The 13,848-nt window shown below is 35.6% G+C and overlaps 1 protein-coding gene across 1 annotated transcript in view; it reads right to left on the bottom strand.

Moving 5' to 3' along the window:
- Positions 1–3,808: 3,808 nt before the first annotated feature.
- Positions 3,809–13,848, bottom strand: part of KPNA4 (karyopherin subunit alpha 4) — a 46,859-nt gene continuing 36,819 nt past the window's right edge. The window contains exons 14-17 of the mRNA XM_080652541.1: positions 12,886–12,957; positions 10,971–11,133; positions 8,438–8,532; positions 3,809–5,903 (exon numbers count right to left, since the gene is read on the bottom strand). Of these exons, the coding sequence (XP_080508667.1) occupies positions 5,805–5,903; positions 8,438–8,532; positions 10,971–11,133; positions 12,886–12,957 (429 nt within the window). The 3' untranslated portion in view covers positions 3,809–5,804. The remainder of the gene's footprint in view (positions 5,904–8,437; positions 8,533–10,970; positions 11,134–12,885; positions 12,958–13,848) is intronic.

Raw genomic sequence — 13,848 nt, 5'->3', positions numbered from 1 at the left:
CAGAGAGGAAGGGAGAGGGATAGAGAGTCAGAAACATCGATGAGAGACATCGATCAGCTGCCTCCTGCACACCCCCTACTGGGGATGTGCCCGCAACCAAGGTACATGCCCTTGACCGGAATCGAACCTGGGACCCTTCAGTCTGCAGACCGACGCTCTATCCACTGAGCCAAACCGGTTAGGGCTTATTGTACTTTTTAAAAGCATGTTTTGTTAATGTGTTTAACAAAAAAATTATTTTAGCTCTAAATGTTCAAAATATGAAGTTGTTAGGCATGGATCTGCTAGTAGTGCTTGAAAATATTGGAACAAATGTCTGGGCAAATTTTTCCCTCCTAGTCGTATTAAATTATTGGCTTGTATTTAATGAATTTTGCCAATGAGTAAAATAATCAAGATGACAGTAAGGCCCTGGCCCGTGTTGCTCAGTGGCTGAAGCATGAACATCAGCCTACGCACCAGAGGTTCTCGGGTTCAATTCCAGGCACATACCATAGGGGCGTGTTTGGGAGGCAACCAATCGATGTCTCTCACTTTCCCCCTCCCTGAAAATCAATGGAAAAAATATCCTCACTCCTTGGGTGTGGGGCGGGGGGGGGGGGGGGGGAAAGAGTACAAAAACACATCAGATACACTGACCATCAAGAGTCGACAATGGCCCTAGCCGGCTTGGCTCAGTGGATAGAGCGTCAGTCTGCGGAACGAAGGGTCCCAGGTTCGATTCCGGCCAAGGGCACACGCCTGGGTTGCGGGCTCGATCCCCAGTGCGGGGCGTGCAGGAGGCAGCCAATCAATGATTCTCTTTCATCATTGATGTTTCTGTCTCTCTCTCCTTCTCCCTTCCTCTCTGAAATCAATAAAGAAATATATATATTTAAAAAAAAAAAGTCGACAATGGATTCTAATTAAATTTGTATACTCATGAAGTAAATAATCCACCAAATCTAAGAAATTAACAATGGTAATTGCTTTTGATTCAAGCTAAGTTGGCCTATTTATTGTTCACCTTCTTACTATCGATGATGAAAGATTCGATTTTGAAAACTCAAAAAGAAATACAGGCATACCTCATTTTATTGCGCTTGGTTTTATTGCTCATGTTGCTGTTTTTACAAATTTAAGGTAAGACCCTCTACCAGCAAAAAGATGACTTACTGGAGGCTCAGAGGATGGTTAGCATTTCCTAGCAATAAAATATTTTAAAATTAAAACATTTACATTGTTTTTCTAGGCAATGCTATTGTACATTTAATAGACTATAGTATAGTGTAAAACATAGCTTTTATATGCACTGGGAAACAAACAAAAAAAGTTACTCGCTTTATTGTGGTGGTCTGGAGCCAAACCCTGAAATATCTGAGGTATGCCTGTAATATCAAAACTCTGAGACACGTTTCTATAATTAGCTATTCCTCAAAATATAATTGAAAAAGCTGTGTAAACATTGGTTGCACTGGTTCACAAATTTAAGTGAATTTTAGACCAATAACTGGAAGCACAGCTTCCAATGGTACGGGAGTTGAGATCTGGGTCTTATCTGACCCTTAGTAATTAATCCTCTCTCATCTGAAGGGGAGGTTAGTACAGTTCATTCATTCATGCTCTGAAATTCATGGACCCCATCAGATCCTCTAAAACTATACATATATGCATGCAGGTGGAAGGGGTAGGAGCTGGTCCGATTTTCTTAAGATTCTCACAGGTGACCTTAATTCTAAAGATAAACTTATAATTAGCTGATCACTTTCTAAATTGCTCCAGATCTAAATACTGTTATTACCTTGTGGTAGGCGGAACTCTTAAGATGACTCCCAAGATTTCCTGATGTACATGATCTTTTTAATCCCCTTTCCTCAAGTGTGGGCAGGATCTGTGAATGTAATGTATATCACCCTGTGATAAAGCTACAGCACAGGCAAAAGGGAAGGGATTTTGCAGGTGTAATCAAGGGACTTATCAGTTCAATTTCGAGTTAATCAAAAGGGAGTTCACTTCTGGTGGGCCTGACTTAATCATGTGAATCCTTTAAAAGCAGGCTTAGGACTTTCTCCGAAATCAAGGGATTTCTCCTGCAGGCCTTGAAGCAAGCAGCCATGAGTTCTAGAGCTGCAAGGAAATGGATTCTGCAACAGAAGTATGGAAGCGGACCAGCTTCAGAAGAAACCTTGACTGTAGCCTGTGAGAGCCTGAGCTAAGCTGTACCTGGACTCTTGACCCACAGAAACTGTGAAATAATAAATATGTTGTCTAAAACTCTAAGTTCGTGGTTATCTGTTATACAGCAACAGAAAATACCTAATTTCTTAAAGCCAAAGCTTAGCTTAATTTCTTCTTGAGGAAACTGAGGCCATGGAGAACCCAAATAGGGTTCTAGAAATTAAATTATATTACAATAAACCCAGTCACTTTACCAAAAAAAAAAAAAAAAAAAAAATCTGTAAATTTCAGTTACTAAGGTAAGCTGAAACTAAATATTAAAAAATCATCCAGATGCATTTTTAATAGTCATGAGCTTCAATTATAGGAATACTCTGGGTTTGGTTCAGAGTAATGTGGAAAGTACTAAATCCATCATGACACACAATAGAAAGGAAAAAAAAAACTTTAAAAAATATATTTAGACCACAGCTACTCTCATACCGACATTCATATTTTTATAGCACTTGAAAGAGCTCAATACTCCAAAAAGGCAGTTTAAACATGAGAAGCCAAGAACAATTAGCTTACTAAAGGGTTATTTCATTTCCCCCCTCATCACATATAATGTTGTTAAAAATGAATGTTTCCTACATCACTGGCTGTGGTGAACTGTTAACTGTGCTGAAACAAATTTCACACATGGTGAAGTCCTTCCTAGAATTCTATTAGCACAGGGGTGGGGATCGACCAGCCCGAGGGCCATATAAGGCCCTCGAAATCATTTGGTCTGGCCCTACCAAGGCATTAGGGGTGAGTTAATTAAAAGTTTGACCAAATATAGCAGGCTAATTTTTAAGTTGATAACTTTGTATGGCCCCCAAATGATGTTCTAAATATCCAAATGGCTCCCCACCCCTGTATTAGAATATCAAGGACCTGTATGAGACCATGGACCATGGGTAGAAAGGAAATATTTAGACCATCAGATGGCCCTTGTACTCAGAGATATTAATATCACCTACAATTAGTAGCTATAATAATAAAAGCGTAATGTGCTAATTAGACTGGACATCCTTCTGGACGACCTTCCAGGCAAAGCCAGGGCTGCGAGGGAAGCCAGTGCTGGCAGCTCGGGGGAAGGCCTACTCTTGCACGAATTTCGTGCATCAGGCCTCTAGTGTATATATAAAGGATAACTATTCTATAAAATCATTTGGCCTACTATAACCTGATCAGCTTATTTTGAACAAAATTTTTTATTGCTAAGAAAACATGAATCATGTATTGTTATGTTCACCTTGTGATAACTTGAGCCTTCTATAAAAACCATGCCTTATATGCAATCTATCATTAAGAACTGTATGTTGAAGTTATAGTAATACTTAAAATATAGCTCAAGTCTCTCAGTCGATTTTGCTGGAAGAATGAAGAAAGGTCAAAACTTTGATTTGGATAGGGAGAAAGCAGAAGTACAGATGGTGTCATCTGAACAAGTTCAGTGGATTAAAATATTAATGTTTATATTGAAATTACAGACTGAAGAAATATGTTCTGTTATGTTGGTTCTAGGTCAAAAGCTTATTTCGAAAGACAAGCTAATACAATACATTGAGTTATACTCTAACTTTACATTAATGTGTATAAAAAAATCCACACAGCAAACAACACACCCCATGTAAAACATTGCTTAAGTTTAATGTTTATTTCCCCAACACAGCCTAGCCTGCACTCTACTTGGATAAATTTTACAAGCTAGTTTTCTGCTGCTTCTAGTTTTAAACTTTAACCATGTTTCTGATGACAAGGAATGCTGCAAAAATACTCTAGTTCAACAAAGAGTTATGATCACAAAATAATTTTTATCCATTCTACAGTGTTTCAGATTTACCAGTTGATTCTTAAACACAAAGTAGATATAGATGCTAATGGTGGCTAATCTGGTATGTTTCTTATAGCAAACTGTTGTTCATGCAACACTTGTGCTCAAAGGGGAAGGCACAGGATTTCCTACAATGAGCCACCTTATAAAGAGTTCTTTTTGTACAAATTAATTTATGTCACATTTAATTTAGTGTGCATAACCTCAAAACTGAGGTATTATTCCAATTTATAAAAACCACTTGCATAACTCTTATGCAAGTTTTAAAAATACAAAGTTTTCTCCCTAAAGTGGCTCAAAATAGATTGTTCATGGCTGCCTACATCTAAGATAAAAAGATTCTAAAACAATTGAACGGATTAGGCATATTATTAAAGGTGTTCAAACCATTACTTGATTTGTACATCTATTCAAACCTCTTCATCAGTCTTTATTCAGCAGTACATATGCACCAAATTCGATTTTAGAAGTTTCCATATCATTTTCATAGAAAACAAAGTTTGAAAACAAATAACATTTAAACACAGCACGGTATTCTACTACAACTGAAACTTTTTTCTTCTTCTTTACAGGATTTAACAAAATCTAAAAATAAACTATGTTGTAGATTTACCTCATGCAAAGATCTTTATGTTATCTCTGAAAATGAAAAGGATGGCTTTTTAAAGCACATTTTATTGTTTATACTATTATGGTAACATGTGTACTGCAACACAGTCTATTTTGAGGGAAATTTGATTTTTTTTCCATGCAAAAATCTACACAAATTAGTTCTGATGATATGGAAAGCTTTTCATAGCATCAAACATTCATCTGGTGCAAATGCACAGGAAAACCTTCCTGAAAAGTTTTCTGACTTGAGAAGCAACTAAAAAGCCATACTAGGTAAACAAAAAAAAAACAAAACCAAAAAACAAAAAACAAAAACAAACAAAAATCCCCCAAAACAAAAAACTAAACTAAAAACAAAAAACAAAAAAACAAACAAAAAAAAAACCTAAAAAAAAAAAAAAGAAAAAAAAAAGGAGGGGGTGGGGAGAAGGAAAGGGGAAATAGAAAACACAGGCTGCAGAGTAAACCAATGTCTGCTGCTAAACCGGTCTTTGTTTTCATGTCCAGTGTACATTAACACTTATGATCTCATTTTGATGATTTACTAGGTTTGTTATCAGCCCCCTGAAGGCGAATCAAGCTTGCATGCGTTCACATACAGCACCACAACCACACTCTCATACACAGTCACTCCAGGACTAGGAGTCTGCTTCATGAGTGAAGAGCCCTAGATTTGAAAGATGAACCTGGCTCTCTCATTGAGCCAGACATTCACTCAACACTGTCCATTCACACACTGCTTCATAGCAAGGCCTGGGCTCATTTTCCTTTGACTTATATGGGCATCCTATTCTCTTTTATGCTTACAAGGCTTGAAGATGACAGTACTGCACTCTCCCTCAATTGATGTAGAGTAAGTCAACGTTGAATGTTTCTTCTCAGGCACTGAAGATCTGTGACCTGTAGCCCTTTTCACTTTGATCAACCTAAATAAGCATTCATGTAAAGTTTTCATTACACTTTGCCACTCATTCTCACTCGCACCCACTCGCCATCTTGACCTCATTTGGGCATTTTCTGTGATTCCAAATGAAATCTTCACATTTTCTTTCCCGATTTAATGCAGCAGTAGATCCCATGAGCCAAGCTTGATGGATCAAACCTTTTTATATATATGTGTATATATATATATATATCTCAGTGCTGCATTGTACCTAACTTCCACAGCATCTTTCTAAAACTGGAACCCTTCTGTTGGTACATTGGCAGATGAATTGAAACCAAATGTTCCACCTTGTATTGCCTCTGGAACAAGGCTAGCATCTTCATCAATCTAAGAGAAAAAAAGAAAAAAAAAAGATGATTAGTTTAAAAGTATATATAAATAGCATTATAGTAATATTCCCATTTCCCTTTAAAAAGTATGAGAAAGATAATGTGTCAACATTATCCTACCATCCCTTTTAGAAAGCTGAAACATTTTGTAAAGACTTTTTCTTAAGGATGCCAAAATGAGAAGAAACTTGAGAATATGCAAGATGGATATCTTCTAAAAGAATGAAATATAAGTAATAAATTGGAGATGGTCATACATTTTAAACTGAGAGGATACTCAATATAATTTCCCTTGTACCTGGGCAAATAGATAAAAGATGACATTAAAGAATTAATGGCACCAGTTTTAAAATAAGTATAATCTCTGGTTAATTTTTGTTTCTTTTGTTTTTAATCCTCACCTGAAGACATGCTTAGAGAGAGGAAGGGAGAGGGAGAAAGGGAGAAAAGAGAGAGAGGGAGAGATGTAAAACATTGATCAGTTGCTTTCTGTATGCACTCCGACTGGGGATCAAACCCGTAACCCAGGTGTGTGCCCTGACCAGGAATCAAACAGTCAACCTTTTGGGGCATAGGATAAAGCTCCAACCAATTGAGCCACTCCAGCTGGGAGACAAATGACATTTGGGCTTAAAATAGTAAAATAATAGCTATTAACTGATAAATAATATTCTATATGCTTTATATTTAAAGGTTTTATAAAATACCACAAAATTATGAGCCTATAGTGAAGTCCCTATAAATGTGCACACCCCCTGAATTATTTCCACAATGTAAGAGAATAACAAAAACTGCATGTTGAGGTATTAAAAATCCTAAGGCCTTGTGTATATCTACTTGCAAATTAGGACTTCCAAAAATCCAACTTTAAAGACATGTGATAAAAGCTACCCTTAAAAGAATATGCTTTTTCTGGATTTTATTTCTGATTTACTTAAACTGGCATTATATTCTAAATAGGACTTGATCATCTAAAGGACTTGATATCTAAATGGTTTAATCATCTATAAGTAGAATCCACAACTTTCTTTTCTAGTAGTCATGAGCTACATTAACGATGGGGACATGTTCTGAGAAATGCATTGTTAGAGTGTACTTACACAAACCTAGATGGTACATATTATCTATCACTGTCATTGTAATGCTAAACTGTATGACTGGCAGCAGAGTAGGTTTTTGCTACACCAGCTTCACATGAGTAATCACTGGGGTATGACATTGTGATGTCTATGACATCACTAGGCAATAGGAAGTTTTCAGCTCCATCATTATAATCTTTTTTTTTAAAAATATATTTTATTGATTTTTTTTTACAGAGAGGAAGGGAGAGGGATAGAGAGTTAGAAACATCGATGAGAGAGAAACATCGATCAGCTGCCTCCTGCACACCCCCCACTGGGGATGTGCTCGCAACCAAGGTACATGCCCTTGACCGGAATCGAACCTGGGACACTTCAGTCCGCAGGCCGATGCTCTATCCACTGAGCCAAACCGGTTTCGGCTCCATCATTATAATTTTATGGAACACCATCATTTGCATGGTCCATTCTTGACTAAAATGTTATGTGGCACATGACTGGTTTTGTCTTTGTCAGGTTGTGTTTGAGTAATACATGCTTAACAAAATGTTTAGCTCTGGTCGGGTGGCTAAGCTGGTTGGAGCATCGTCACCAAAAGGTTGCAGGTATGATTCCCAATCAGGTCACAATACTCGGTTGTAGGTTCGATCCCTGGTCTGGATGCATTTGGGAGGAAACCGATCGATGTTTCTCTCAGATCAGTAAAAAATATCCTTGGGTGAGGATTTTAAAAAAAGTTTAATAATATTCTACTCTTTTGATAATGTGGAAAAGTTTGTGTGTAAGACTAATTCATTAAAATGCTGAGAAAATCATTCAAGAAATTCACTGGTGGTGGTATCTAACCATTATAATTTTCTAAGGAACAACTGCTTTTAATTTAGGCTTACTTTTCCAAAGAGGCAATACTAAAAATTAAGTTAATACTTTAATTTCCATTACCACATAAGATACTTTTGTATATTATACTTCACATTATATGGAAACTTATCTTTTTTGATGATGTATTGTTTTCAATTTATCTATCTATCTTCATATTTGTTTTGGGTCATCAACTAAATGTAACAGTGAGAATATAGTCAAAAGTGGATTAACTAATTATTGTCTTGAAGAATTTATTACAGGACATCTACTATCACTGTTTGGTTTATAAACATGTCATGCTATTAAAATATAAACTATGAGAACTATAAAGACATCAAGTGAAAAATAAAGCTTGACTTGTCCAGTGTCAAGAAAATATACCTAACTTTTCTGCTATCAGAGCTAGTACTATTGTTTAATGCCCCGAGGGACTTTGAAATATTGAAATAATTATGTTTCTGAAACAAGTGATATTACCGCCATATACCTATTTTAATTCCATGCCCCTTAAATATATACATGCATGTCCTAGCTTAATATATTATTTCATGTAGACTTATATTAAGAAAACTATAAAGTTATTAAATACATCATCTGTAGAGAAGAACTGATCAATGATCTCATAGGCCAATTTGTAGATGTCTTCATTTTCATGATTTTGCAGTTGTTCAATTTTCTCCAGTCCTGCAAAAGATTTTATAAAGTAAAATAGAGTAATACCTAAAAAGTACTGACAAAAAAAGTTACAATAATCTTGGACCACATATCCAATTATTGAATTGCAAATCTACAATTTTTGGGAACCTATTCTAAGGTTGAATCTTAAAAAAAAAAAGATTTTATACACAAAGATATAGCATGTTTATCTTAAAAAATTAACAACCTGAGTGTTTAAATGCATATAAAATGATTAAGCAATGGGACATCTACCTATTCAGAAGAATATTATATAGTCACAATGTTTATATGGAGCAATAACATGTAAAATTGCTTTTGTTTGTTAAAAGCAGATTCATTCCACTTTCTAGCATCTGCCAAGTTTTTCTAGCGAGTATATATGAAAAAAATTTACTATACTGGTGATTAATAAATAAATGTTAAGACATCTGTTAATTATAACAAGATCAACCATAGTATTTCAGGGGATAATGGAATTTGCCCTGTAAACATTAGTGAGTTTGTTAAATCATAGGTAGAAACATTAAAAATACATAAACTTAACCTGTTGGTATGCAAATTAGGTCTTGTTTTGCTTTTTAGGTGTAGTAATTTCAAGGTCTCTGAAAAATAATGAAACTGCTCTTTCACATCTGTTCTTCCTCTATTTTCTTAAATGGTGATAGTTGTTTTGGGCTCATTTTTCATTCTACATTTTCCTTATGAGGCCCTCCCATTAAAAAATTTGGCTACTAATATAGGCTGAGGATCTGTAAATCTATTGAGCTTCACATTCATAAAATTTAAATGCTGGCATGATGTAATTCCACCAGGACATTTCACAGTTACCTAAAACTTGAACTGTCTAAAACACAACTTATTTGCCTTTACTCATTTAAACTGTTAGTTCTAATGTATTACTTGGTGATAACAGTTTGAAATCTAAGAGAAAGCCTAAGTTCTCCTTTCCTCAATACTCTACAATCAAATCTTAAAAGCCTAAAAGCCTCCATTTCTTGAATTTTGCGAATTCCCCTTTGTCTCTATAAATCACTTATTGGGCCATCATTTGTTATGGCCCAATTACTAATACTTCCCTACTATGCCCATTTTTAATTTTTCTGGTATTTACTTTCCAATTAGTTCCCTAACACTATTTCCCATCTTCTGTTCCTAACTTGATAGTTATGCATTATTTTCTTTGTTATTCTATTTGTCTCTTTAGTAACTTTAAAAATACTAACCTCTTAGTAATTTTCAAGCCTCTGCACTCCTTTACTAAGTTGAAGTAGTTCTCCTGTTATTATCACCTTCATTTACTTCTCAACTTCTGTCAGAAATACCTTTACTTTTTTTTTAATTTCTTTATTGATTAAGGTGTTATATATGTATCCTTATTCCCCCATTACCCCCCCATCCCCCCCACTCATGCCCTCACCCCGCTGTTGTCTGTGTCCATTGGTTAGGCCCATATGCATGCGTACAAGTCCTTTGGTTGATCTCTCCCCCTTACCCCCACCGATCCCTACCTTCCCTCCAAGGTTTGATGGTCTGATCGATGTTTCTGTCTCTGGTACTGTTTTTGTTCATCAGTTTATGTTGTTCATTATATTCCACAAATGAGTGAGATCATGTGGTACTTATCCTTCTCTGACTGGCTTATTTCACTTACTTTTATGCTTATCCAGGTTAACATTTACACTTTGTTCCACAGCCACATTTGAAACTTCCATGTTCTGTGTACTTGTTAATTCTAAGAGTTGAAAGCTAAGATGTGCTGTTTACATTCCAGGTGGCTGATACACAGCCAGATTTGGGAACTACTGCCCTACAGAATTAGAATAAAGTATCTAGTGTGCTACAAAAGCTTTTAGATTATAGGAGCCTGCTTATTTGCCACGTCTCAGCTTCATCTTTTGGCAGTTTCTACCCCATACTTTGTGATTCAGCAACACTGAACTACTTATAATTTGCTGAATGCTATTTCTCACCTCAGACTTTGTTCATGGTGTTATTTCTGCCTGGAACACCTTTCATCCCTTTTTACTTTATTAATCCTTATTTATCTCTCAAAATCCAGCTCAGGTGTGACTTCCTGCTTCTTCCAGGATGAATTAGGTATTTCATTTTGTTGTACATTTCTATTAGGGTAATTAGCACATTAAATCAGTTTATATTTATCTCCATATTAGACTACATGCCTTGAGGGCAAAAACTGTGTCTTGTTTACCACTGTCTTCCAAGTACCTTAGTACAATGCCTGTTCAATATATGGTAGCAATTCAGTTACCTAAGAATATGAAAGAAGCTGAGCAGGATTGTACATATAGAACATATTTAACATATTTACTTTATTCTGTTAATTATCTAAGGCAGAAAAATACAGGAGTACTTTATAGTCAGAAAATAAACATAGTTACAAAAAGAATATTAGAATGTGTAATAATAGCTTATGGTAAACTTACCTCCACATTCTTCTATAAGATTGGCTATGGTTTCTGCCTCATCTTCAGCCATTTTTAATATATTACTTAGTCCATCGAGCACTACTTGCACAACTTGTGCATCTTTTACAGTCAGCAAGTTGCAAAAAGGTGGAATAACATTTTGTTGAATTAGGCAGGCCACCTGAAGAATAAAGACATCAAGATATATTAAGCGTAACTGAACTTTATTTGTGTACCTTATTATCTCATTGAAGTAAAATTTTGAGTATGACCTCATCTCTCACATGTTGTTAGACTACATTAATCAAACTTCCTTTTCTTTATATAGTAAGTTTATTTTTCTTAAACTTAGAAAATAAATTAAGTGAAAGAATCACTCAACTTCATATGAAACATTTCTTTGCCATAAGGAACACTTTTTTCAAAGATCCTTTCCCCTTTAAGATTAAGAAATTAAAATATTAGTTAAGAGGCTGAATATTTTTTTAAGAACTACAACTGTTCAACGTGAGAGCATCTATTGGCTCTTTACTGTTGCATTTGGCATTCTCATATCCGTGGCCACCTTCTATTCACTATTCTATTGGTTCTGTAATATTTTCATAATACTTTTCTATCATTTCTATATAGTTAGCTATTATTTACATGCATTTTTAAATAAATTTTTTTTTATTGATTTCAGAGAGGAAGGGAGGAGAGCGAGCTAGCCTCTTGCACGCCCCCTACTGGGAACAAGCCCACAACCCAGGCATGTGCCCTTACCAGGGACAGAACTGTGACCTCCTGATTCATAGGTCGAAGTTCAACCACTGAGCCACACCATCTAGGCTACATGAATTTTTATCTTCTGCTCTGTATTCCTATTTAAGTGGATTCACTGCTCACCATCAGTCTATAGCAGTGGTTCTCAACTTTTCTAATGCCGCGAGCCTTTAATACAGTTCCTCATGTTGTGGTGACCCCCAACCATAAAATTATTTTCGTTGCTACTTCATAACTGTAATTTTGCTACTGTTAATGAATCGTAATGTAAATATCTGTGTTTTCCGATGGTCTTAGGCGACCCTGCTAGCGGTTCTCAACCTGTGGGTCGCGACATTAGAAAGGTTGAGAACCACTGGTCTATTGCTTATTTGTGGTAATTATCAGTTTATTACTTATCAGCTCCAAATTCACCCTTTTAAAATTACCTATGAAACATATCTGGGACCTTTAAAACCCATTTTCTTTTGCCACTTGGCACAATGTTAAGCTGTGATACCTGCACAATCAGAGTGCATGCCTTTCTAAATTTTATGCCCTAAGAACCTCACATTCCTCACTCTAGTTTGTAATCCCAGCCTTTTTTGGTTGAGTATTTAGATGCTGTAAATTTTTGTTGTTCATTTGTTAGAATCTGTGAGGCAGTTTCATTCTGCCCAATTCACCTAAAAAGTCATCTGGCTTAATACTGTTAAAGAGCCAAAAAACTCCACAAGAAACAAAAAACACCAACCCAACCCTGACTATAAGTGCTTCGATCTCACTGTAAATTAGAAAGAAGTTGAAATTGTAGGCCAAAAAGTTGGAAAGAGAACACTTCTCATCTATGAATTATAACTAAAGGAAGTCAAGGTCACACACATCACAGAATGTCTGTTATCTTTCTACTATTTTAAATTATGATTTTTTTTGTTAATTCTCACCCGAGGATATTTTTCCATTGATTTTTACAGAGAGTGGAAGGGAGAGGGAGAGAGAGAAACATCACTGTGAGAAAAACACACTGATTGGTTGCCTCCTGCACGAGCCCTGACCTGGACCTGGGCCTGGGCCTGGGCCTGGGAGGAGCCTGCAACCGAAGTACATGCCCTTGACCAGAATCGAACCCGGGACTCTTCAGTCTGCAGGCCGACAGTCTATCCACTAAGAAATAAATAAGAGCTGAACTTACCTGATCTTTCCTTCCACTAATTGTTAAGTTACTTATGGCCCAAGCAGCTTCTTTCTGAGTGCCAAAATCCCCCTGCAAAAGCAAAGCAAAGGATACAAGATGCAATACAAAGTAAAATGGAAAAAATGTTTTCTGAAATGAGTTTTCTTTTTCCCTTTTTATGAATTTATTGGGGTAATACTAGTTAACTAAATTATACAGGTTTCAGATGCACAATTCCACAACATATCATGTGTATACTGTATTGTGTTCACTACTCCAAGTCAAGTCTCCATCCATCACACCATTTATCCCCCCTATACCTTCCTCTAATACACACCCCCACCCATCACCACACTGTTATTCATGTTCATGAGTTTTTTTCTCTTATTTGCTCAATCCTTCCACACCCCACCCCAATGTAGAATATGACTATGTAGAATATGACTATAATTTAGCGAACTTAACAGATTTATCTGATTTTTCAACTGCTAAATATTTCCCCAGGTTTACTGCTAGCCTTTCTATAGGCACATAATTTTTACTTACTAAAATACGCCAGAACCCAATTTACCCTAAATACATGGAGACTTGTTATGACTTGATATGTATTATTGTTCAATAATATCAGATTAAATAAAGTCAAGGATAAAATAAAATGGTAAAAAAACCCTCAGAAAAATGCACAATTTAATCAAAGAAATGTCAAATTAAAAGAAAGTATTCTTTTAAACATATAATTTTTAGAAATTATAATGCCCACCATTATAAGATTATGGTGAAAACATTACTATCATATATTTCCTTTCAAATATAAATTGAAAAATAGTTAAAAATTATTTGTCATGTGAGTTAGTAATCTCACTTTTAATAATTTACCAAGAAAATAATTTAAAACAAGGTAATATTATGTATCTATTTATATATTGTTTTCGTAGCACATAACAGTTAAAAAGTAAAAGCAGCCCTAGCCAGTTTGGTTCA

The sequence above is a fragment of the Plecotus auritus genome (assembly GCF_963455305.1).
Source record: "Plecotus auritus genome assembly, chromosome: 2".
Classification (NCBI taxonomy): Eukaryota; Metazoa; Chordata; class Mammalia; order Chiroptera; family Vespertilionidae; genus Plecotus; species Plecotus auritus.
This window is presented reverse-complemented; position numbering and strand designations above follow the sequence as displayed.